The sequence below is a fragment of the Panthera uncia genome, chromosome B1, assembly GCF_023721935.1.
Source record: "Panthera uncia isolate 11264 chromosome B1, Puncia_PCG_1.0, whole genome shotgun sequence".
NCBI classification, from domain to species: Eukaryota; Metazoa; Chordata; class Mammalia; order Carnivora; family Felidae; genus Panthera; species Panthera uncia.
In genome coordinates this window covers 5,487,538-5,511,434 of record NC_064811.1, presented here as the reverse complement: position 1 = coordinate 5,511,434, position 23,897 = coordinate 5,487,538, and the positions used below count along the sequence as shown (strand labels likewise).

At 51.1% G+C, this 23,897-nt stretch overlaps 1 protein-coding gene across 2 annotated transcripts in view; it reads left to right on the top strand.

The window, feature by feature from the left end:
* The window catches only part of STK32B (serine/threonine kinase 32B), a 399,201-nt gene that overhangs the window by 107,693 nt on the left and 267,611 nt on the right, over nucleotides 1-23,897 (top strand). For both annotated transcript variants that reach the window (XM_049630288.1, XM_049630289.1), the window contains exon 3: nucleotides 16,532-16,683. In XM_049630288.1, the coding sequence (XP_049486245.1) occupies nucleotides 16,532-16,683 (152 nt within the window). The remainder of the gene's footprint in view (nucleotides 1-16,531; nucleotides 16,684-23,897) is intronic.

Here is a 23,897-nt window from a genome sequence, read left to right as displayed (position 1 = left end):
CAGTGCTCATCACAACAAGTGCCTTCCTGAATCCCTATAACCCATGTAGCCCATCCCTCCTGTCTGTGTTTTTATATTTAGCATATAGTTAGGTCTTGCTTTTCTTTAAATCCATTCTGGCAATCTCCATTATTCAGTTGGAGTATTTAGTTCATTGATAGTAAATGTCATTACTGATATGGTTTGATTTAGGTCTTCCATGATTTTACTTTTCTGCTTCTCTCTGTTTCTTTTTTCTCATATTGTTTTGGATTAATTGAATATAAAATCCTCATTTAATTTACCTATTGACTTTATAGCTTTGCTTTATTATGTTTTAAAATTATTGCTCTAGGGATTATAATATATATCCTTAATTTATTTCACAGTCTGCTTAGCGTTAATATTTTACACTTCATATAAAATGTAAAAATCTGACAATTATATATAAGTCTACTTACCACCCCAGTCAAACTTTATACTATAGTAACATGTATTATAGTTTCTTAAATTATAAATCTCCAATATAATATTACATCTTTTTGCTTTAAATATAAATATGCATATATATAATATTAAAAACATGGGTAATTTTGTTTTTTTTTTAATTAGGAGGAAAATAGTCCTTCATATTTACTTATATCTTTCATGAAAGCATGAATTTTTCTCTAATGTCATTTCCATTCAGCCTGAAGAATTTCCCTTAATATTTAATATGGTGCAAGTCTCCTGTCAATGCATTCTCTATTTCATTTTATCTGAAATGTATTTATTTCATTATCTTTTATGGAGAATATTTCTACCGAATACAGACTATTGGGTTGACAGTTTTTTTCTCATTATGGGAAAGATTTTGTACCATTGTCGCTTGGCCCGCATAGTTTCAGCCGAGAAGTCATAAAACTTTGAATCATTACCATCTGGTATGTTGTGTGTCTCCTTTTAAGATTCTTCTTCAGTCTTTGACTTTCAGCAGTTTGACTAGGATGTGTGCCTAAATGGAAATTCGTGAGGTTTTAAGTAATTTTTCTCTCTTTCTTAGATTTCCTGTATTTTTATTTATTTCGACTGTATTGCCCTTTGCTTTATGCAGCATGGCCACCGTAACTGCTTTAATGTCCTTTATTCTAATTCCAGCATCTTGGTCATCTTAGAAAATATATGGTTCACAAGCAATTAACTTGGTTTGATTCATGTTTGTCTCATAGGAAGGCACACAAATCTCAGTCTGCCCATTTTTTTCCTTCACTCGACTGCCTACAGCCTGCCCCATACAGCGATCCTTTGGGGTCGGCAGAGATTTGGACAGACCTCATGTGCCATCTTTGAGGGTCCCTTTCTCTGGATTTCTCAGAAGATGAGTCGTGGCTGAGAGAACTTAGGAGTTTTGCCTGTAATCTCATGGAGAGTGGCTGAACTTCCATAACAACAACAGGCGTTTAAAAATCCTACTGAACCTTTACTTTCTGTGGTTTATCATCCTCATGCTGAGCATTTAATGGCTTAAGGAAAAAGGAAGCATAGCACGGTGGGCGTAGAAGCATATCATTTTTACCTTCACATTATTGACAGTTTGGTCCGGAATTGTCCGTACCCCTTCATGGCACCCTGCCAAATCTGTATGCGTGTGGCCCCATGGTTTCTGAATTGGTTATATCCTGTCGTCATCCTTGAAAGTTTTGTCTACATTTTCTGCCTACACCTGTGCTGCTGTTTAATGCCTGCTGGTTTGGTTCTCAGAACCTGTAGTGCAGAGCATAAATGTATTAAAATAATGGTGATCATGGATCTTTTGAAAAATGCAGGCTTTCTAGAGGCTCAGTTTTGAAGTCATTCTTGGGTTGCCTCAGTTTCTTGATGATACCCAAATTCATGCAGAATGTACACAAACATCCAGGACTCAGGATGATGTTGGTTTACTTTCAGGCAATAGAACCTAGCTTTGTTCTGCTCAAAATACCGAATAATCAGTGCCTTTCATGGTAGACGCAGATGAAGTCTGTGTGACTTGTTAACCTCAATATGGAGGTGGACTGGCGTAGGATAGAGAAAACCACCCTCCTCATATTGAATGGATATTTTGGCTTTGCTCCCTGCCTTTGGCAGCTTCGAGATCTGGCATTAAGAGTTTTCAAGCAAGACGTTTCATTGTTGAACTATGTCAATAGCCTTGGTTATCAGGAGAGAGCACATGTGAATGCACAGAAATCTCATTTTACTTTCATGCTGGGAGGAGTTGTGCTTCTTCCGTGCGGTACCAAAGTAAACAGCTGTGGCTGGTCCATTGATTTTAGTGAGAATTTACAGAGATTTCTAAAAAATAATAATCCTTCTGTGACTGAATTCTTGGACAGGGATGGTGCAACAGATTAATTTCTATGTACCCAGTGGAAACACTTTAGGTTTAGGGTCATGCTGACTCTGATATGTATTAGTTGTGGGTCCTGGAGACTGGAAACACTCTGAAGCTTTGTTTTCTCATCTGTAAGATGGAAGGAGAACAGAGAACCATAGAGAACTGTAGGGGCTGGAGTTTCTGACCGTCCAGTGTGCTTTTCAGCCCCCTCTGTTGCCATCCTAACATCCCTTTCTCTAAATGAGAACACCTGCCCACTCCACGTGCAGCCAGGGTACCCCGCTCACGGTCCGAGAGGGGCACGTGATGTGGCTGTGCCATCCACACGGACCATCTTCAGCTAGACCAGTGCTTGCTCTGAGGAGTAGCCTTGGGACCAGAGACCAACCATTCGTAACCGTGGAATCAGCGATGAAAGGCTTGTGCTTTGCCCCTCGTGAATGACGTGATGTAAGAAAACACGTCTGTGTTCGCTGGTGGTTGGTGGAGGCGAAAATCTATCTGCAGAAGGAAAGAATGAGGCCTGCGGACAACGAAACAGATACAAGAGGTGGGTGGAGAAGAGAGGGTCCTCCTTGGGTAGGGTCCAGACTAGAGTGAGCAAGCAAGGCACCTGGGTACAACGTTCAAGGAGGCCTTGCCCCCAGGGCCCTGCAAGTGCAGGTGCTTACTTGCGTCCCATACTTGGTGCTCTAGGCTCCTTGCTTTCCTTGCCCTCAGTGGCCCTGCTGGCGACCGTCTGAGCTTGAGTCCTTCCAGTAGCTCATATTGAAGTGCAAGCAGGTTATCGGGAGGTGAACCCTAAAAAAGACCTATAGGAGAAGGGGAGTGAGACATGGAAAGAAAGGCAGCCAATGATGAGTGTGGGATGAAGCCACTTAACTGCTCGGCACCTGGACTCACCTCCCCAGGGGACCACCGGGAGACAACACAGAGTGTGCCCTGGGGGCAGCCGAACGTAGGGAAGGTAATGTTTTTTTTTTTATGCACAGTTCCTCCTTCTTCCTTGGTGGAGGGCTGCTCCGAGAAGCATTACGCCTCCTGCACTTCTGGCTTGTCCCATTCAGAGCAGAAGCCCCCCCTTTCCCCCACCCCCGGAAGAGTCATAGATGCTCACAGTGAGCAGCCTGGAGGGTGTGAAGGCAAATGAGAGGGGACACGGACAGGCGCTATCTTCTGGACTCTCCACTGTCCCGACCAGCTACCAAGACCGGCATCCTGTTTCGCTTACTTGAGATCATGTTGGGTTCCCAGCGTTTGCCACCTGCAGAGTCCAGGCTGGTCAGAAACTTGGAGTCATTGTCCTGGGAACCGGACACCTGCTATCATCCTGTTCCCCCAAAGGCCAAGTGCGCTGGGCATTATTGTCTCTCCCCTTTACATATGGGATGAATCGGAAGCCTGGAGAGGATACCACGGCAATACACAGCCTGTCTTGTTTCCACACGTCCCTCCCCAACACTGAAGTTGGATTGAAACCTGCTTGCCTCACATGCACACCAGCAGGAAACCATGGCGGTCGAGAGGGGAGTCCCCATCAGTGTCCAGCAACAATGATGTTTTGTTTTGGAAGCAACAGAGCGTAGAAGAAGGAGTGAGCGAGGTGGAGAAGTCTGGGCCTTGCTACTTCTGGCCATGTGAACTTGGACCCGTCACATAGCTTCTGCAAACCTCTGTTTGCCCCAGGATGTCCAGAGCGTTCTTAAAGGTTTCGTGTGAAAATAAGTGACAGAGACCGTGCAGCCCCAGCACCGTGCCTGGCACGTGGTTGGCATTTTCAAATGACTTTTGTGTCTTCTCGAAGCCAGCATACCTGGAATTTTCCTGTGTGACCTGGTGGGTTCTGGAAAGCTTGGGCAGCCACCTGGAGGGACATGTCGGGGAGAAGACCTGGTTTTCCTAGCTGTGCCTGGTCATCGCACACCACATCTGCCTTCACCATCAGACTGAGATTCCTGAGAAGTTGGGGCTGGTGGTATTCATTGCCCCGAGCTGTCAGCACCTGGCTCAGTGCTCGGCAAGCGGTAAGGACCTGATAAATGCTGCCTAGTGAATGGATGAGAGAGAGAAGAGAGAGCCTGTCCACATGGCAACTGGCAGGGTGTGAAGCATGAACCCGATCCTGTGGTCACTGCTCCAAACGTCCAGCAGCTGCCCTTCCACTCAGAATGCACAACCAGTCTTTCCACGCCAGCCCGCAAGGCCCCACAGTCTGGCTCATGCCTATTTTTCTGACACCCCTCTCTACCCCTTCCATCTTCTTGCTCATTGCACTGAGCCCTTCTTCCCTTCTTCTTGTCTCCGGAGCTCGCTGAGCTTAACTCTAACTCAGCATCTGTACGCTTGCTGTCCCCTCGGCCTAATTGCGCTCCACGGGTCTCTGCAAACCTCACTTATACCATACAGGTCTCTGCCTAAGTGTGTCCTCCCTTGGGGTCTTCCCTGAGCACCCACCGTACTTGACCACCCACCCCTGAGTTTTCCATAACCTTTACCTGTGTCCCATATCCTTTACCTGTTCCAGTCCCTTTGCTTCTGAGCACCTGTTGCTACCTGGGACTCCATTGTGTATTTATTCATGTGTCCTCTTGGTTATTGGTCTCGTGCACGAGAACATAAGCTCTGTGAGGGCAGCAGCGTTTTCCTCAGTTCACTCTTGTGTCCCCCAGCACCTTCTAAACAGTATATATACACATACATATGTTCACGTATACACATGCATGCCTAATGCATAGACATACTATGCACACCCACTAAACAGTATGTATGGATACGTATGCACAGGCACTGAGCAGTGTATATATGCACACATATAAATGTACATGTGTGTATATATATATATATATGTATATATATATACACAGATACCAGTAAGCAGCATATATGAACACATTTGCACGTATAAGTGCGTATATACACGTCTATAAATACATATGCATATATACACATGCGGCATATATATGCACACACATGTATGGACATGGATAGATATACACACACACCCAGTAAGCAGTATGTGTACACACAGGTGCATATACAGACACATATACACACATCTGTAGATACATATGCTTATATATACACACAGTATATATATATACACACAGACAATAAGTATGTGAATATATACACACATATACAGATATATACCCTCTAAGCAGTAATATATACTGCTTGCTGTGTATATATATGTATATACATATACGTATGTGTGTATGTATATACTATACATATGTATATATATACTGCTCTGTGTTGTACGTTTTAATACCGTATATGTATACTGATACATATATACTATAATATTTAGTATTATATATACTAATGTTTAATATAATTAATATATATTTATTATTGTATTATATATAATTTTATATATTATAGTTATATCTTTTAGACATCATATATAGAACATATAAAAATATATAATATATAATTTTAATACTATATATAGTATTAAAATGTACAACATACAGCAGTGTATATATATGTACATACATACGCGTCTGTATGTATGTGTATACTATACACGTATACGCCTCAAGCAGTGTATACACATATATACCCACATATATCCACAAACATATACTCACACCCACCAAGCAGTGTGTATATGCCTATACACGTAGGTGTATACATCTATACCTATATGTTGTGTACATGATACACACATACGCATGAATACATATAAGTGAATGAGGAACTTGGCAATTAGCCAGACGACCGATGAGGTTGGCTGACTGTTTATCTGCTTGTCTCTGGGTTGGGGTCCTCGGATGTGTCTCTGTCCCCCCGGCTGCAGATCTGCGTCTCACGTCTGTCCCTCCGGCTGCGTCGGGTCCCCTGCAGCCTCGCTCCCTGCCCTCCGCATGCTCCCCTGACGCCTCAATGGTGGACCGAGCACAGGCTCTCTTCTGCAGCAGCAGAGAGCATCCGGAAGCGTGTCGAGAGAGAGAGGGTGAAGTGTTCCGCTGTGAGTTCACTTCGAAGTCAGTGGGGCTTAGTTGTTTTCAAGGAAGGAAGAGGAACCTTTGGCAGACCCTTCTGAGAAGTTTGCTTCAAAAGTGTCTTTCTCGGGTTGGCCATTGGGCCCTCGGCTTGAAGAACCACAGTGTTGAAGCAAAATAAACAGGAGTTGATTAAAATTCACGGAGTAGCCAGAGGCAGTCTGTGCATAAAATAGCAGAAGGTGGCACCGAGTTATATGATAATAGCTCTCTGTGTCCCTCAAAGGAAGGTTCTGGAGAAGACTGGGCAGGAGAGGCCCATGATGAGTCCAGACTCCGCCCTGCCTTACTGTGCAACACTGATCCTTTCCATACCCAAGCACGTTATTAGTTGTCTCCTTCCACATTCCACACTTTCATCTACGTGTACATTCGTGGTGTAAAAAAAAATATATATCCACTTGTTACCAGACTAACCCCTTTAGTGACCAGACTGCAATAAGTCCGTGCAGGAATTAAACAGATGAGATTTTCTGTATGTAAACTTGAATGTGTAGAAACATCTGCCTTAGGTTTTTTTTGTTTGTTTTGTTTTGTTTTTTTAGTGTTTTAGATTTTTTTTTTTTTTAATCTTTTAAGGTTGCTGGGCCTCCAATATAATGGTAGCACACACAGCAGGAATCCAACGGTAAATGTTTACGGTAACTGCTCTGTCCTGGCGTTATGCCACTTGTTTGTGATGGTTCGCTGAACAAGCTGGACAAAGACTAACACGCAAACATGAAACAAACACGGTGAGGTGGTGACGATAATTGTTCTGCGGAAAATGCACAGCGCAGCAACCCGGGGCGGGGGCGGGGGCGGGGGGTGAGACTGCTTTCCTGGGAGGAGAGGACAACAGGGAGGGGTGCTCTGAGAAGGAGACATTTAAGCCAAGACCTGCCGAGAGGAAAACAGACCATGTGAAGATCTGGGGGAAGGAACATCGTAGACAAAAGGGACAGCAGAATGCAAAGGCCCTGTGGCAGGGACAGCGGGCAGTGGGGCAGGTAACAGCAGATGTGTGTAAGATGCCCAGCCAGCACCGTGGCTGCCTCCATGAGGACTCGGAGTATATGGTTGCTCTCTTTAGGAAAATGCACAAGTTAATCAATTTACAGCACAAGGGGGTTAGAGAGATACGACTCCAGGGTCTGACAGAGCTGAGGTGGAATTCTGGCTGAAGCAGGTGATTCTGGGCAAGCTGCCTGACTTCCTGCGCCCGTTAGCTGTCCCTCTTATGTAAGAGTCATTTTTAGAATTCTTAAACACGATGCTTTTACTAGAAGCCTTTATTGTTTGTGCCGACATCTTTTATAAAAGATGGAATCCATTTCTTTTTAATGAAATATTTAGTCATTTCATATTAATTAGGTCGTGTTTGGCTTGAAGCATACGTTGGAGGAATTTGCCGGCTCCTGGGGATCGCTTTATTAAGAGCTGAATATCGCAGGAAATGCAGGCTCACTCGTGAATGGCTTTCAAGCATCGACCAGAGCAAATGATCCATTACTGGCCCATCAGACAGACTTCCCAGCTATCTTGCACTTGCTGACATCTTCCCATAAGGATGTCTCATTCTGTCCTGTGGACGAGCGTTTTCCGGCCTTCTTCGTCCATGGAGTGGTTCCAAACTTGCTTCACCCGAAAGGCCACGTTTCCAGCAGTAAGGGTGTCCTGGGGCACTTGTTCCCATGACTTTTTTTGGCATTTCCTGACACTGTGGTCTCCCCTGTCACTCGTGGCGGGGGAGGAGGGGATCAGTGAATATATAAGCAGTGACATTCATTTATTTACAAAACACAGGATCTGCTCTTGGAATTACCTCCAAAGCCGCCTCCGCCTGCTGTCAGAAAGACTCCCCTCCTCCCCAAACCCAGGTTTTCCACGTGACTTGCTTGTTCTGTCCCTCATTCAGCTGGTCGCAATTGTATCCCCAGGATCCACTTTTGAGTTTTACCTTCAGGAGCACCTTCACCGGAGGATCCAGAATAATGTTGGACCACATACCTGGGCACCATGGCCCGGCCCGGCTGACACATAAAGTTCCCCATCATAACAATTGTGAAATTGTTCCCGAGGCCCTTCTTGGACCGCTTCTGCCCATCCTCCCGGCATTCTCTGCTTTTACCCTCAGAACACATATGAATGACGATCCTCATCACATTAGTACATAATGTAGAAAGCGATTACCATGCAGCCTTCATAACCACTCCGTAAGGTAAGTACACTCCTGTCCCCATTTTGCAGACAAGCAAGTTGAGGAAGTTGCTGTCATATGCTAACGTGCGCCGTGACACGTGCGGTTTCTTTATACCCCCAGGGGGGTTGTGGTGATACAGTTCCTCCTCTCTCCCTCACTATCCTCCATTCTCACGAAGCCAGCCCTTGATGGCTGAGACACAGCCTCTTCCAGAATGCCTTTCCCCAGTCCCATAACCTGGTTAGGATCCCTCTTCTGGGTCTCTTTGCCTCATAACCTCCCCCACATCACTGCCTTTTCCTAAATAGTCATTATCTATCCATTTAGTCCTTCAGCGGGCCACCCATATCAACCAAGTGCCTGCCGTGTGCTGGGCACCGTCTGGCCATGAAGACAGAGCCGTGAACAAAAGAGAGAAAAGTCCCCGTTAGCCTGGGGTTTATGACACAGGAGTGGGGACTGACCGTGGATAAACCAATAAACCAAGATGCTTGTTCAGCGACAGGAGCCGGGCAGGTGGTAGAGGAAATGGGGACTGAGGAGGGGTCTGCTCTGTCACAGAGAGAGGTCTGGGATGCCTGCCTGATAAAATGAGTCATGAGCAGAGCCTGGGGGAGGTGAGGGCCCAAGACTGGGATCTGCAGGGGAAGAGTGTGGCCCATCCAGGAAGGGCAGGGAGGCCGGGCAGGGAGTAGAGTCACAGACGTGCTTGGAGAGAAGGTGGGGCTAGGCCACGGAGGGCCCAGTGGCTAATGGTGAGTGACTTTGGCTGTTGTTGTTGAATGTTGTCTCCTGGTCCCGTTTAACCTCGAGTTTGTGGAGGGTGCCATATCTTCATAGCTGGCATGGTACCAGGCCCGTGGCAGGCATTTAATAACTGTTATTCATCCAGATGAGTATTTTTCTTGAGGCCAACTTTTGGTTACTCCAGTGAGGCCGCCATTGGTGAGACGCCACATGGGCCTCCTGTGCTGTGAAAAATGTCCGCATCGTTTGTATAGTAGATGGGAATGTTCTCAGCAGCAAGAAACAGAAAATCTGCCTTCTGAAGGTGCTGTTTTTGTGTGTGTTTTTTTCTCACATAACAAGAAATCTGAAGGTAGGTGACCCCATGATAACAGGGTTGGCATCTCTGAGATGCCCTTGGCCTCATGATCACAAAGGGCTGCTGCAGCCCCAGACATTACGTACGTGTTCAAGGTAGGAAGGACAAGAAAAGTGGTGAAGGACAAGAAATTGGGACCGTCTGTAGCTATTTCCTGTTATCCCCAAAGCAAGACATCCTAGAAGCCTCCAGCAGACTAATAATATCTAGTTGGCCAGAACTATGGCATCCACTGGCTGTGAGTGTTTATGGATCACACTGCCTCCTTGAAGAAAATTGTTGTCCTATTATAGAGGAAGAAGGGGGAGGATGCGTATTGTGTCGTTCGCCATCATTGTCTGCCAAAGATCGTCTTCTTGTCACGTTCGGTATCTAAACAATGGAATCCAGCATGATCACTGTCTTTAGTGAATGTATTTCATCCTGATTTTTTTTTTCTTGCGTTTCCCCAAATTGGTTGTTTCCCAGAGTGTTGCTTCTGCGAGCATAGCCAGTGTGCTTTAATGCACCGTATAGCAATTTATTCACTCCACGGCGTTTACTAAGCACGGTTTAGCTGGGGGTGGGTGGGCACATAGAGATTAGCCGAGTCTGGCCGGGGACTGAGGTGGGGGGCGGCTTCAGGGTGGCTCACGGAAGGGCAGTGCCAGCCTTTGTACCCGCACAGCTCAGAGTTCCCAGCTCGGCTCGGATCTCTGATTCTGGAGTCACCTGAACGCCAGAGGCTGGCTTGCCTGAGCTGTAAAGGTAGAGGTTAGAGTTGCTGACCACCAAGGTCACTGACGATGCAGCCAGACAGGGACTTTCCTGGAGTCCAGCAAGGGGATTCTCCACCAGCCTGTACCTCAGACTTTCCGGGGGAGCTTTTTAAACACCACAAAATCCCAGGACCCTCCCAGACCTCTGGGTTTGCTGCAGAACCCACGTCGCCAGCACTCTGAATGGGAAGTCGGGCTGTGGACCCCCAAGCCGGGGCTGTGGAGGTTTCTAGTACGCATCGGCCCCCTTCACCCCCGGATGGAGATGGTCTGCCTGACATGCGCCTTTCTTCCAGCAAGTCCCCTGAGATCCAGTCTAGCCTGCATGTGTTTATTTGTCTCGATAAATTGTGATTCACAGCGATAACATCAGTTCCTAATCAAATTAGAATAATGAGGAATGTTAATTGGGTGCTTGCCTTTTGGCAGCTTGGGTGGCTTTGGCCAGATTGCTCACTCTCTGCCTCATCAGCTGTCATTTCTCCTGGAAAGGGTTCTGCACCGCCCTGAGAAGGAGCACTGGTGCCACTGGGGACCCACCTCTTCTATTTTGAAGTTGGAGGTTCTTGGACCCTGGCAGTCACATGGTGGAGAGGAGCGCCCACCTCTCCTCTGGAGCACCTGCCATGAGCTCATGAGGCTGAAATGCTGGATTCAATACATTCCCACCCCCCCCCCCATCACGTGGTTGCCATGGGATTCGGAGCTGGGAGGAACAGAAGGCCCTTGTCTTACGCTGCAAATGCAGTGGCACAAGAAAGCCAACCTGCTTGCGGCCACATGGGGCGGGGTGGACACAGTGGTAAATGAAATCCAGCTCCCTTGTGGACTCTAACTCCGGCCTGGAGGTCAGGGCCAGGGAGGCCTTCGGATCAGGAGGTGGTGATGCCTGCAGGGACTGAGGCGATGGAGGGCTTGGCTTGCAGGAGAGGATTCTAAGCACAGGGAATACAGTATGCTCCTGCTGGGAGTAGAGGGCCAAGATGACAAGTTCACATGTCCGAGCCCCTGAGAATTTAGGGTTGGATAGGGAACCGGGCAGCGTGGCCCCTGCCTTCATGATGCCTGGGTTCTGACTATCAGACAGTGAACACGGATTTATAGTCCCCTGTATGGGGGCACCTGGGCAGCTCATTGGGTTAAGTGTCTGACTTCAGCTCAGGTCATGATCTCACAGTCTATGAGATCGAGCCCCACGTGGGGCTCTGTGCTGACAGGAGCCTGGAGCCTGCTTCGGATTCTGTGTCTCCCTCTGTCTCCACCCATCCCCCACTCTCTCTCTCTCTCTCTCTCTCTCTCTCTCTCACTCACTCAAAACTAAATAAACATTAAGAAAAAGAGTTTCCAGGGTGCTCGGGTGGTTCAGTCAGTTAAGCTTCTGACTTTGGCTCAGGTCATGATCCCACATTTCGTGGGTTTGAGCCCTGCGTCGGGCTCTGTGCTGATAGCTCGGAGCCTGGAGCCTGCTTCGGGTTCTATGGCTCTCTCTCTCTGCACCTTCCCCCCACTCCCTCCACTCGCATTCTGTCTCTCTTTCTTTCAAGAATAAATACACATATGTATCTCTATCTCTGTCTCTGTCTCTGTCTCTATCTCTATCTCTCCTGTATGAAGGACCACAGGATTCATAATCCCATGTAGGACTCAGCACAGGGTTCGTAATCCAGGGTGTGGGGCCACATGTGATTCCTAATCCAGTATATGAAGAAGCAGCACAGGATTTATAAACCAGCGTGTCAAGTAGCTTGATAAAAATAGGGACTTCGGGAGCCCATTGGGAAGAGTGCTAAATACAGTCTTTAAGGATAAAAGGAAGCTTCCTAAAGAAAGCAATGAATGGGCAGAGTTAGCAGGGGAGATGGTAGGGGAGGAGGCAAGAAGGATAAGAAGATGGCAGCTGGGGTGGAGGCATTCTTCGAAGAAATTCTAAAGGGTGTGGATCAGTTGGGTGGTGTGTGTATTTGTGTGTGTCACACGTCAGGGGTCACGTAGGCAGGGAGGGCTAGGAATGCCAAGATACAGACCTTGAGAATCTCCCGAAGGTGAAAGAAAGCCCTTGAAGGGCTTCAAGTCCCATTTTTCAGAAGCCTCCACTAGGCAGAAGGACGTCTGCAGAGATCAGAGCAGAGGTGGGACCGACCGGTTAGGAAGCTGTTACGGTGAAATTTTCCTGTCTGAAATGTCACGCGTTAAACTCTGAACAGCAGGAATGGCTCTGGTCACAGGGACTCATGTACAGAGGACGCAGGCCTCGGGGTTGGGCTGGAATGTGGGGCGCTGGGAAGCACAGACTTGGGGAGCTGAGTGCACTCGGCCCCTTCTCTTTCTCCAGGGCTCAGGGTTGGATTCCAGGCGTCAGTCTGTCCGTCACCCACCAGCCCACGTTTACCGGGCGCCTGCGTGGACCACACGCTCTGCTGGGCTCCTTGGGGAGCTGCCCGGAGACCTGGTGCGGTCAGTCCTGATGCCCACGGGCGGGAGAGTGAGGATCACAGGGGTGCTTGGCCGAGTCGCTCAGCCACAGGTGGATGGCCGTGAGGGACATGTACAGACCGTTTCGTGTCCTCTGGTTGCCATAACAAAGAACCACGGGCTGGGTAGCTTAGAACAAAAGTGGATCTCACTGTTCGAGGGCTCAAGGGAGGGTCCGTCGTGTGCCTCTCTCCTAGGGGGGAGTCAGCAGACCTGTGTGTTCCTTGGCTTGTTCACATGTCACCTCCCCAAGCTCTGCCCGCACGGGCACATCGCCCTCTCCTCTGTGCCTTCTCCCTTCTCTTCTCTTACCGTAAAGACACCGGTCGGATTCAGAGCCCGTCCCGATCCAAGGAGATTAATTATCTCTGCAAAGACTCCTTTAGCCATATAAGGTCCCATTCCCAGGCCCTGGGGGTGAGGACACAGCCTCTTGGTGTGGACATCTCTTGTCCAGAATAGCTGCTCAACCGGTAAGTGAGCTGGTTCTTCCCTTCCTCTTTGGTCTTGTGGATTCCAGCCCCTGTGTCTCCTCACCTGCCTGAGAGAAAGCCTGGGGGCTGTCCCCAAGTGTCCCCACTTGCTTGGCTCTGCCGCGGGAAGGGCTCCACTCAGCCACCACAGCCGGAGGAGGAAATGTTGCCTCGACCTGCCCGGACCTCCCACCGGCACCCCTGCCCTTCCTTCGGGTGAATCCCCTCTGGTGGTTTTGGTGAAGGCCTGGTGGTCATAATAACAGCTGCCATTTGTGGAGCATCTCTGTCCCGGGAGCATTATTTGCTACAATGCCGTAAAGAAGTAAAGAACGCTAATCTCGTTCAGCACCTGTGCCGTGTGGCACCACACTGCGCCCTTCAGACACATCCCCTCCCGTGTCCTCACAGCAGGTCCTGGAGGTCCCATTTTACTGATGAGCAGACTGAGGCTCAGGGAGGGTGGGCGACTTACCCACGGTCACACGGCAAAGAGCTGGAATATAAGCCCCAGAGCCCAGACTCTCTGCGTGTCTGTGACTTCCCAGCAGATGTTCATCTCTACCTGGTACATGAGCCTTGCCTTACGTCTCTCGTTTCAGCCTCGATGTCTGGGTCGGGGCGATTCAGTTGTTGTGATCAGCCTGGCTTGGCCAAGGAGGAGGTGAGGCCAGAGATAGGTGGGTGGTCCCACTCACGGTCAGCAAAGAGGGCTGGGAGCAGAGCCCAGCTCTCCTGGTCCTGGGTCCAGCCTCCTGAGCGCAATAGACTGCTTCTATGAGGTCTTAGAAAGTAGACCCAAGTCCTCAGTTTATCTAGGAGGAAGTCAAGGCACAGCCATGCTCGAGAATTCATCAACGTTGAGCCGACAGGGCCTCCTCCCTTGACCCCCCTTCGTTTGCTTGCGAAACCGAACTTCGCAGCTGTCCCCAGCCTCCTGTGCCGGCCACCCTTCTCTGTCTTGTTCTGGAAAGTCACAGTTGCAAGCTCCGTCCAGAGCCCCGGGTCTCTTTGAAGGCTGGGGCTCTAACTCCACTTGGAAGAGCCTTCTCCAGTCCCTCCCCTGTCCCTGTGTCGGAGCGGTGGTGAGAGCCATGCTTCCCCTGCCCAGGAGGTGACGGCCCTCTCTTGGCACCTTTGCCCTCTGTAACTGAGGAGGGTCACGGAGGTCTTTATCTGCCTGGCCACGGAACCGGGCCCTTGCACGGACTCGAGCTAACCACAGCCTAAGCTTCCTCAGCTGACGCACACGGCTGGACTTGGGGGCTCCCAGCAGCGCCTGCCGAATGTCTCTTGGGAGACGTCGCCGGAGGAGTAAGTGATGGGAACCGCTGTCCGCTGCGTGTCTGCCTGCGCGTGTGGGCCTCGGGGACTTGTGTCCAGGGTTCTGGAAGTTCTCTGCTAGGATGCCCGCAAAGCCGGGGGGCCCTGTGGTGCTTTTGTACGGCACACCCTTGCCTCCTGGTGTTTTATAGTTTCAAGTTCACCGGAAAGTAGCTTCCGTGGGCCTTCAACCTCACGCCACTGACTTTAGTGCCTGGAGGTCATCCTGGTGGAGGGTGCGTGAAATGTGCTATTTAAGACATTAAGATTCGGACATTCATCACCGTCTGATATGCCGGGCACTCCTCCTTCCTGGGTCTCGTTTAGTTGCGTGTAGTTTCCCTCCTCTGGTGGCCCAGGGTGGGCTTGGCGAACTCAGTTCGTACGGAGGCCGAGACCGGGGCTCAGAGAGGCGGAACCGAAGCGTGAGTTGGAGTCCAGGCTTTCCCCACTGTCTTGTGTCTGCTCAGACAGATTCGCGGCATGGCAGAGCTGAAAGGAGTCCGCTTTCCGGCAACGTGGCGTGCCAGAGAAACCCCCGGGCTCCTGAGCCGGGTGCCCAGGCCTTCTGTCTCGAGTGCCCTGTCCTCGGGGAGGAGGCATGCTGGTGAGGAGTGCCGGCTGGGGAGGCGGAGTCTGGGTTTGAGTTGCAGCCGCGAGGAGGTCAACAAGCCTTCCTTTATCTGACAAATGAGGATCATCACGGGAGCTACCCGTACTGGGTTGAATAGTATCCCCCCAAATTCGGGTCCTCCTGTATACCCCTCCGTTACCCTATAAGCCTCTTCCTTTTCCATCGTTCCATCTGTTGGTGCTCGCCCTCTGGCACTAACTCCTCCAGGGAGCCCTCCCTGATGGCCTGTTCTCCCACTAGCCCCCCGCTCCCCCCGGTAAGGGGTCACTCCAGAGTCAGACTGTCTGGCTTTGACTGTCCGTCCTGACACTTAGGGGCTCGTTGGACGCTGGGTGTCCTCATCAGTGCCCTCGGGGCACTCCATCCCGCTCGAGGGAAGTTGGAGGCTTTACTGGAGAGGCCCTCGAGCAGATTACCAGGGAGAGCGTTTGCCCAGCGTCCGGCCTGCAGTCCAGCGCTCGGCATGCGGGAGCTGCCGTCACTGTGTCACGCTCCACCGCCGCTCCCCCAGTGCCCACGCACCTTAGATTGGGGGTCGCCAGGAGCAGCCACCGAGGCTCTTGAGTCCGGGGCACCGGAGAGGTGACAGCAGCACGGGGCAGGTGGGTTGGGAGGTGAGTCAGGGGAGGAAAGGCAGCAAACTGCCTTTGACATTCCATCGAGCTAGGTGCCCTGTGGGCCAGCTCTCCCTCCGACTCCGGGAGCCTCAGACTTCCCCCACGGGACGGTCAAGGGGCCTGGGGCAGGGATGCTGCTCCTGCAGGACTTGACTACCTGGCGTCGCCAGTCTGCTGCCTGGGCAGCAAAGCAGGCACTTTTGGCGGAGAGCATCCTTGAGCCCGGAAAAGCAGGGCTGGCCGGCAGAGGTGCGCACGGAGGCGGGGAGGGCCCGGGGGTGTGGGTGGGCAGTGACACCGCGTTTCTGGGGGCTGCAGGCATTGGTGCGTTTGTCTGTTGTCCTCCCGGTCTGTGCGCTCCTTGAGGGCGCTCCTTGAGGCTGCATCCGCAGCTCCTTTGCCAGCACACAGCCCTCGCTTGGTCTAAGTACCTGCTCAACAGGTGCTTCTGGTCCGGGTCTCGTCTTACAGGTGCGGAGAGGAGAGGTCATGGCCTGGCCAGCCCTGCTCCGCCAGCAGAGACTCAAGCCCAGAGGGAGGAGTGTGGGGAGGGGCTGACTTTTTTTTTTTCCTTCCATTTTGGTAAACGTTGGCCTGAATGTTCTCCCCGTTGGCCGTTGCTCAGGTATGCATCGTGCAGAAGCGGGACACAAAGAAAATGTACGCGATGAAGTACATGAACAAGCAGAAATGCATCGAGAGGGATGAAGTACGGAACGTCTTCCGGGAACTGCAGATCATGCGGGGACTGGACCACCCTTTCCTGGTCAACCTGTGGTGAGTGATCGCACGCGGGGCTCCTGTGCCAGCCTCGCTGTGGAGCCACGTGCTCACGGGAAGCTTCTGCCTGGTGGAGGCATAGCGAGGACACTTTCTGCGCTCGGATATTCTTCGGGGTATTTTGCGGAGCGCATACTCCGATGGCTGTCTTGTGGGGTACATGCTCTCGTGAAATCTGGAAGGATCTGCTTGCTGTTCTTAATATGTATTTTTAAGTTTATTTATTTTGAGAGACAGAGAGAGCGTCAGCAGGGGAGGGGCAGAGAGACAAAGAGAGGAGAGAGAGATTCCAAGCAGGCTCTGTGCTCTCAGCTCGGAGCCCAAGGTGGGGCTTGAACTCACGAAGTGTGAGACCATGACCTGAGCAGAGACCAAGGGTCAGTCAGACGCTTAACTGACTGAGCCATCCAGGCACCCTAGCACCTGCTCACTTTAATTTTAATTCTGTTCTCTTATGTGATGAATCAGAGTTGAAAATAGATTTCGAAGGGAAGGTTTTTGTATTTCCGAGAAAACACGTGGAATGTTGTAAGAGAAGCCCAAATAGAGGGGAATTGAACTCTAAAACAATATCTCCCGTAGTGTTGATGGCAAAAAAGCCTCAGGAGGGTTGCCCAGTGTGGATGTGCTAAACTCCAGGTTCCGAATATGGCGCCCAAGGCCTGCCATTATCCATGTTCTAGAACTTTCTCTCCATCTCCTCCCTGGCTACTGTCTCTGCTTTAAATTGGCATCCTAGAAATGCTACCTGCTCGTGGTTTCCTGCCCCTGTGTCTTTGCAGTGGTAACTCCTCTGCCTGAAATTTCCACGTGCATCTCACCCCCGTCTGCCTCTAACCAAATCCTGCACATTACTTTCATCCTGCTTAGAGGTCACTTGGGGCGGGAGCCTTCCCTAACCCACAGGCCAGCTCAGTGCCCCTCACCGTCTCCACCTGCTCTGTGCTTGACCCACCGGCACAGCCTTTCCCGCAGTGAGCCCGGATCCAAATCGCTGGCTTACTTGTCTGCTTTCCAAGGAATAGCTTGCTCCCTGAAGGAGGGGGTGCCATCTCTTGGTTCTTCGTCTCTGAGAGTCTCACACGGTTGCAGACGTGTTGGAGGCATTTGGTCAAGGTTCCCTGAGCGGGATTTTGTTGAAGGGACAGAACAGGCTCTTCTAGGAAACACATTCTGCACTTCCATTGGACATCCTAAGTGACCCCCGATGGGAAAGTCGAGTCTAGCTCATCTTCCTCCTACGGTATCACCCATTATGTCCGTTGTGTCTTACTCGCAGAGCCCTCTGAACAAGGGTGATGGAACAAGGGGACATCAGCTGTCCTGCTTGAGAAAAACATGCAGGCCAATGCCGCACATCTCCATGGGGACAAGCCTACCTGTGTGGTACACGCTAGAGCCCCAGTAACAAGTACAAGTCTCCAGGGAGGGATCCAGACACTTCAGTCGTTTGGAAACAACCAGTGAACCCCCTCGTGTTGCAGTCACTCTAGAAGGAAATTTTTCAAAAGGAAATTTCTAATTTTGTTTAATGTTTACTTTTATTTTTGAGAAAGACAGAGCATGAGCGGGGAAGGGGCAGGGAGAGAGGGAGACACAGACCCTGAAGCAGGCTCCGGGCTCTGAGCTGTCTGCACAGAGCCCGACGTGGGGCTCGAACTCACAAACTGTGAGATCATGACCTGAGCCGAAGTCGGACACTTAACCGACTGAGCCACCCAGGCGCCCCTAAAGAGTAAATTTCTAATCAGAAAAGCAACATACGTTAATTGCAAAACACACAAAATAAAATCCATATGAAGGCAACAGTGATTCAGAATCCCACCTCCCCTAGATTACATTTTGGTGTGTAATTCTCTTTGTATTTCTTTTCTCGTATCGATATGACCATATATGTTATTGGTATAAGAACAAATGCATGACAGGGTGCCTGGGTAGCTTAGTCAGTTGAGCGTCTGACTTCGACTCAGGTCATGATCTTGCAGTTGGTGAGTTTGAGCCCCACATCGGGCTCTGTGCTGACAGCTCAGAGCCTGGAGCCCGCTTCGGATTCTGTGTCCCCCTCTCTCTCTACCCCTCCCCTGCTCACGCTCTGTGTCTGTCCGTCTCTCAAACATGACTAAACATTAAAAAAAAAAAAAAGGAATGAATGCATGACAGTTTTGTGTTCTGCTTTCTCAAATTAATAGTCCGGTAGGAGCGTGATCTGCTTATTATTGCAAATTCTTTGTAAGTGATTTTTAGTAGTTACATAAACGTTGCATAACATTCCACCATGGACATGTTCAGTGGGACGTCTAGCCTGTGTCCTGGCACAGGGGCGATTTAGGGCTGTTTCCAGTGGGAATGATGCTTAGATGGGTAGGTCTGAGCTGAAGCCTTTCCAGGGGACTCCTTACAGGGGACCACAGGGGTCGGATGGACGCCTGGACGCGTGATACATGTTAGGTTCGGCCCCTCGGAAGGCACCACCTTTCCATGCTGTGTTTATGTGCTCCGAGTCCCGGGTAAATGTCACACCCCCACGATTACGTGAATGCGCAGGGTAAGAGAGGGAGCTCTGTGCAGTTGTTGGGCGTTGGTGGCGTTGCATTTCCATTGGGAGCAAGAGGCGGTGAATGGCTGCTGGACTTCGGAGTCACATCTTGAACTATGTCCCATTAATGGCGATAATAAATGCCCTGGCTTACTGCTAGGACTGTTTGGAGAATCCATTGAGCGAGCGCAGCGAAGGCGTGTTTTCCGTGCATGGAAATACCGCTGACAGTAAGAGAATACGTGCACGCGTATGGGAATACGTGATAGAAGGATGATGGGTGGGCAGTGCCCCTTCAAGCTCCGAGTGAAAAGGAGTGCCATGCCCACCAGTCCGTTGGGCAGGACGGAGTTCCGAATGGCTCAGGATTCATGCAGAAACTTAACCTTGCCCCCGCGCGTGACAGAATCGCGACAGAAGTCTAGAATTCCCACTGCCTGTGGCCTCTACATCTTGCTTTCCCCTGGCTCGTGCTGCCCACGGGTTGCCCCGACTTCTGTCAGTGGAACCGCCCAGCAGAGGGCCGAGGTCATGGTGGGATTGACCTGGCTCGGGTCCTGTGCCCATTCCTGAAGCCGTGGGGCGGGGGGAGGGGTGGGTACGTCTGGGAAGGGAGGACGAGGGAGGAGCTACGGAGACCTGCAGAGGGAGACTGGCGCCTGGCTCCAGGGAGCGGTAGAGACCGTGCCTGCCGCCTACAGAGCCTGCCACCTGTGCCTCCTGTCAGCAGGCTCCCGTCGTCCTAACGTCCTGCAAGGTGAGGGCTGTGGGCTCCCTTTGTCAGAGAGGGAGAGCAGGGCTCAAAGCAGCTCACTGCCTCCCGGAATCCATCGAATTGCAGTTCAAACTCAAGACCATCCCGCCGTGCCCCGAGGTTTTCAGCTCCTGCCGGGGAATGACCACGAGCATGTCTTGAGGAGTTTCCTTAACTTTCCCGGTCCTCCGAACGGCCTCTTTGGTTTCCGACTATCATCCTGACACTGTCGTCCCCATCATACAGGTGGGGTAACTGACTCCTACCGCCAGTAAGTGGAGGAGACAGGACGGAGCCCGGGGTGTCTGGTGTCAGCCCAGACCCCACAGCGGCTGTGAGAAGGCCCCGGCCCCCTGCCCGACACCCTCGGGCCGGGGCCTCTGTTTGGCTGGCTCTCTGGCCCCCGCTGGAAGGGAGCGCAGTGTGGAGTTGCTCGTCGGGGTCCTGAGGCCGCCGCCGCTTTGTATCGATTACAGGTCAGCTTTTCATCTCGTTTACGAGGAGGGTGAATTTATTGCAGCCTCGGCAATCCTCACTGTGCCCCCTTCTCACTTGCTGGCGTGTTCCCGACCTGGTGAGGTGAGGGCTGGGCACGGATTCTTTGCATGGCAGTTTTGCCTCTGAGGAATGAAGAAGGCTGCGTGCTCCCGAGCCTGGGATGATCCAGGGTGCTGTTCGGGGGTCCTGAAGCGATGCTGTTCTGCTCTCTGGGGCAGGGCAAAGGGGAAAGGGGACGAGAAATGACACTGGGGAGGAGGGTGCGGGAGGTGTGTGAGTGGGAGGCCTCAAGAGGTGGGGAGGAGAGAGACGGGGAGCCGCGTTTCGGCACCTGGGCCCCGGATCTGACCTCCCGGGTTCTTGGGGCGGCCCTGACTCTTGCAGGCTTCGAGGCTGCAATGGACTGAACCGTGTCCCCCTGTCCCCCAGCCCGTGCACTGATGCCCTGTCCCCCAGTGTGACCGTATGTGGAGACAGCCTTCAGGTGGCTATTAGGTGACATGAGGTCATTAGGGTGGGTCCCTGGACAGAATGGACCCTGGCCTTAGAAGATGAAACTTGTCTCTCTGCCATGAGGACACAGCAAGACGGCGGCTGTTTGCAAACAGGGAGGAGGGCGTCTCCGGAACCCAGCCACGTCGGCACCTTGATCTCAGACTTGTCTCCAGAACCGCGAGAAAATGGCCTTCTGTGGCCGAAGCCTTCCAGGTCCCGGAATCGTGTTGTGGTGTCCCTGGCAGGGGAATACGGAGCCCTTGAGAGCAAACTGACTCTCTTCTTTGTGTCTCAGTTTCCTTACTTGTAAAATGGGGAAGGAAGGATAACTATGTCTTACGGTGGTTGTAAGGGCCAGTGGGGGTCCTCCCGAGCAGGTGCCCACAGGCTCTTGGGCGAGAGGCGGCCACTGGGTCTCGGGTCTCGGTTGGCGTTGATGTTCTTAGCACCTGCTCCCTCGGGTTGGCCTCCGCCGCTTGGACTGCTAACCTTTGCCCTCATTCTATTTTCAGAACCCGTTCCCTCTCACCCGATTGCCTGTATTTACTAGAGTGGCTGTTAAAATGGGGCATTTACGATGTCTCCGGTGACTCCCCTGCCCATTTTACTGCTGACGTCACTGTGGGAATGTCCTGGCAGGACAGGATGAGGACAGGCAACCTACAGTTATGTTACTTTACTTCATTTTTTAAAATTTTGTTTTGAGAGAGAGAGAGAGAGCACACACGAACTTGGGGGAGGGGCAGCGTGGAGCCCGATGCGGGGCACACTCCCACGACCCTGAGATCGGACTCAAAATCAAGTCAGACGCTTAACCGACCGAGCCACCCAGGCGCCCCATTTTAAACAGTCCTCGTAGCAAGTGTGGATTTCTAGAACCTTCCCTGAGTAGCCACGGACTGAGTCAAGACACAGGTCTCTGTGCACCACTCGGGCCAAGAAAGGACCACTTGAAGTAGAAGCTGATACATCTTTGAGTGTTGAGACTTCGACTGAAGTGAAACTGTGCAAGGTGTTTACATGTGGAACTGCTCTGGCTGAAGCAGTGGGGCGGGAAAGACTTTGCGGCGGGGGGGGGGGGGGGGGGAGGACAGAGACTGGAGGCACCCCCCCCGCCCCCACCGGGAACTTCTGGTGAAGGATAAAAGCACTTTATAGTCATCAGTTGCTGAACAGCCTCATTTCCATAAAAATAATCATCCTTGGCCTTGACTATTGCTACCTCCTAACTCCTAACTACCTCCTAACTGGCATTTTGGCATTTCTCCATTCAGCCACGGTTATCCATCACCACTGTGCCCTCCTGGCGTGTCTTAGTCCTGTCAGGCTGCCGTCACAGATTATGACAGACGAGGCGGCTTACACAACAGAACATATTTCTCGCGGTTCTGGAGGCTGGAGGTCGCGGTCAGGGTGCTGACACGGGAAGGTTCTGGAGAGAGCCTTTTTCCTGGTGTTTCTATCAGTGTTCTTGCTGGGTCTTCACACGGGGCGAGGGGGAGAGAACACGCTCTCTCTTGTTTCTTCTTAAAGGGCACTAATTCCATCATGAGGGCTCCACCCTGATGACCTACTTGACCCAAAGGCCCCATCTCCAAATCCCATCCCGCTGGGGACTGGGTGGGGAGGACACGATCCTTAAGTCTATGACACAGGGCAGATCTTATCCACGTGCAAATCTGAGGTCTCCATATCTCTGCTCAGAAGCCAGCAATGGCATCCCAAACCCCACAGGCTAAATGTCTCCCCGTGACCTCGTGACCTGGCTTCTGACACCGCACCAGCCTCCCCCGCTGACGCCAACCTCTGCTGCCATCTTGGTCCATTTCTGTTCCAGCCAAACCTACCGATTAGTGACACCTGTCATTCGTCTTGCTGTTTCCGTGTCTCCGGGCCTTTGCACATGCTTTTTTTTTCCTGCTTGGACCATCTCCCTTTGTTCACTGTGAGAACTGCTTATCTTCCCCCAAGTATCCACTCATTAAATGGGTATTAATTGGACCCTTATTGTGTACGAGGTACTATCTTACTTTCTGAGGGTCCAGGGATGAAGAAAATCTTGCCCTCTTGGATCCTGTAGGCCAGGCATCAAGCCTCCTCGGCACTGCCGGCCACGCCCACAGCTGGTGTCCTCCCAGACGTTGTTACAGCACAGGACAGCCCTGTCCCATTTGTGTGCTTGTGTGTCTGTTTCTACCACCAGCAGCCAGCTGCCTGGGGAATGGGCCACGCCTCTCCCCAGCACCTGAGGCTCGCTAAGTTCATTCGTTCAGTGTCAAGGGCCAACATGCAATACGGCCAATGCTGTGCCCGCCTTGGTGATGGAACAGTGAGCGAGAGTCATTCTGCCTTCTGCCTTCACAGAACTTGCAGACGAGAGAGGACAGACATCAAGCCCATGGCTGATGTGTTCCCCTGCCCTCTTCCTTACATCTTGAGTAGCCACTGTCAGCCTTTGGGGTCCTGGGATAACTTTAAAAAATACAGATTACTCATGTCCCCCGTGAGCTGGAGTCAGGTGATATCCTGGCCCACCCGGGACACGCAGATGGAAAATGTTCACAGTAGCTTCTTCAGTCTCCATCACCATGGAAACTCCCTTAATAAAAGGGGGCAAGAGGTGATGCTGTCTCGTCCTGGATCCTTTTTGCAAACTTTACTGTTCTTGGATTTGTTAACATCGCTTGTAACTTTGGTTTGTGCTTTCAAGGTGACAGATTTCCCAGATTTTATGTTTAAGGGCCACAGGTTTGCTCTTCTTAAGGGGACAGGGTTGGGGTTGTGCCTGTGGATTGCAGGATGGCCCAGGCTGCTTTCGGACATCCAGAGGGTGGGCACCGGCCTGTGGAGAGGGCGGAGTGAGGAGACGGAGGTCTTGCTGTGCAGACGCAGGGTGCAGGCAGGGAGGAACCGGGCCCGGGACACTGG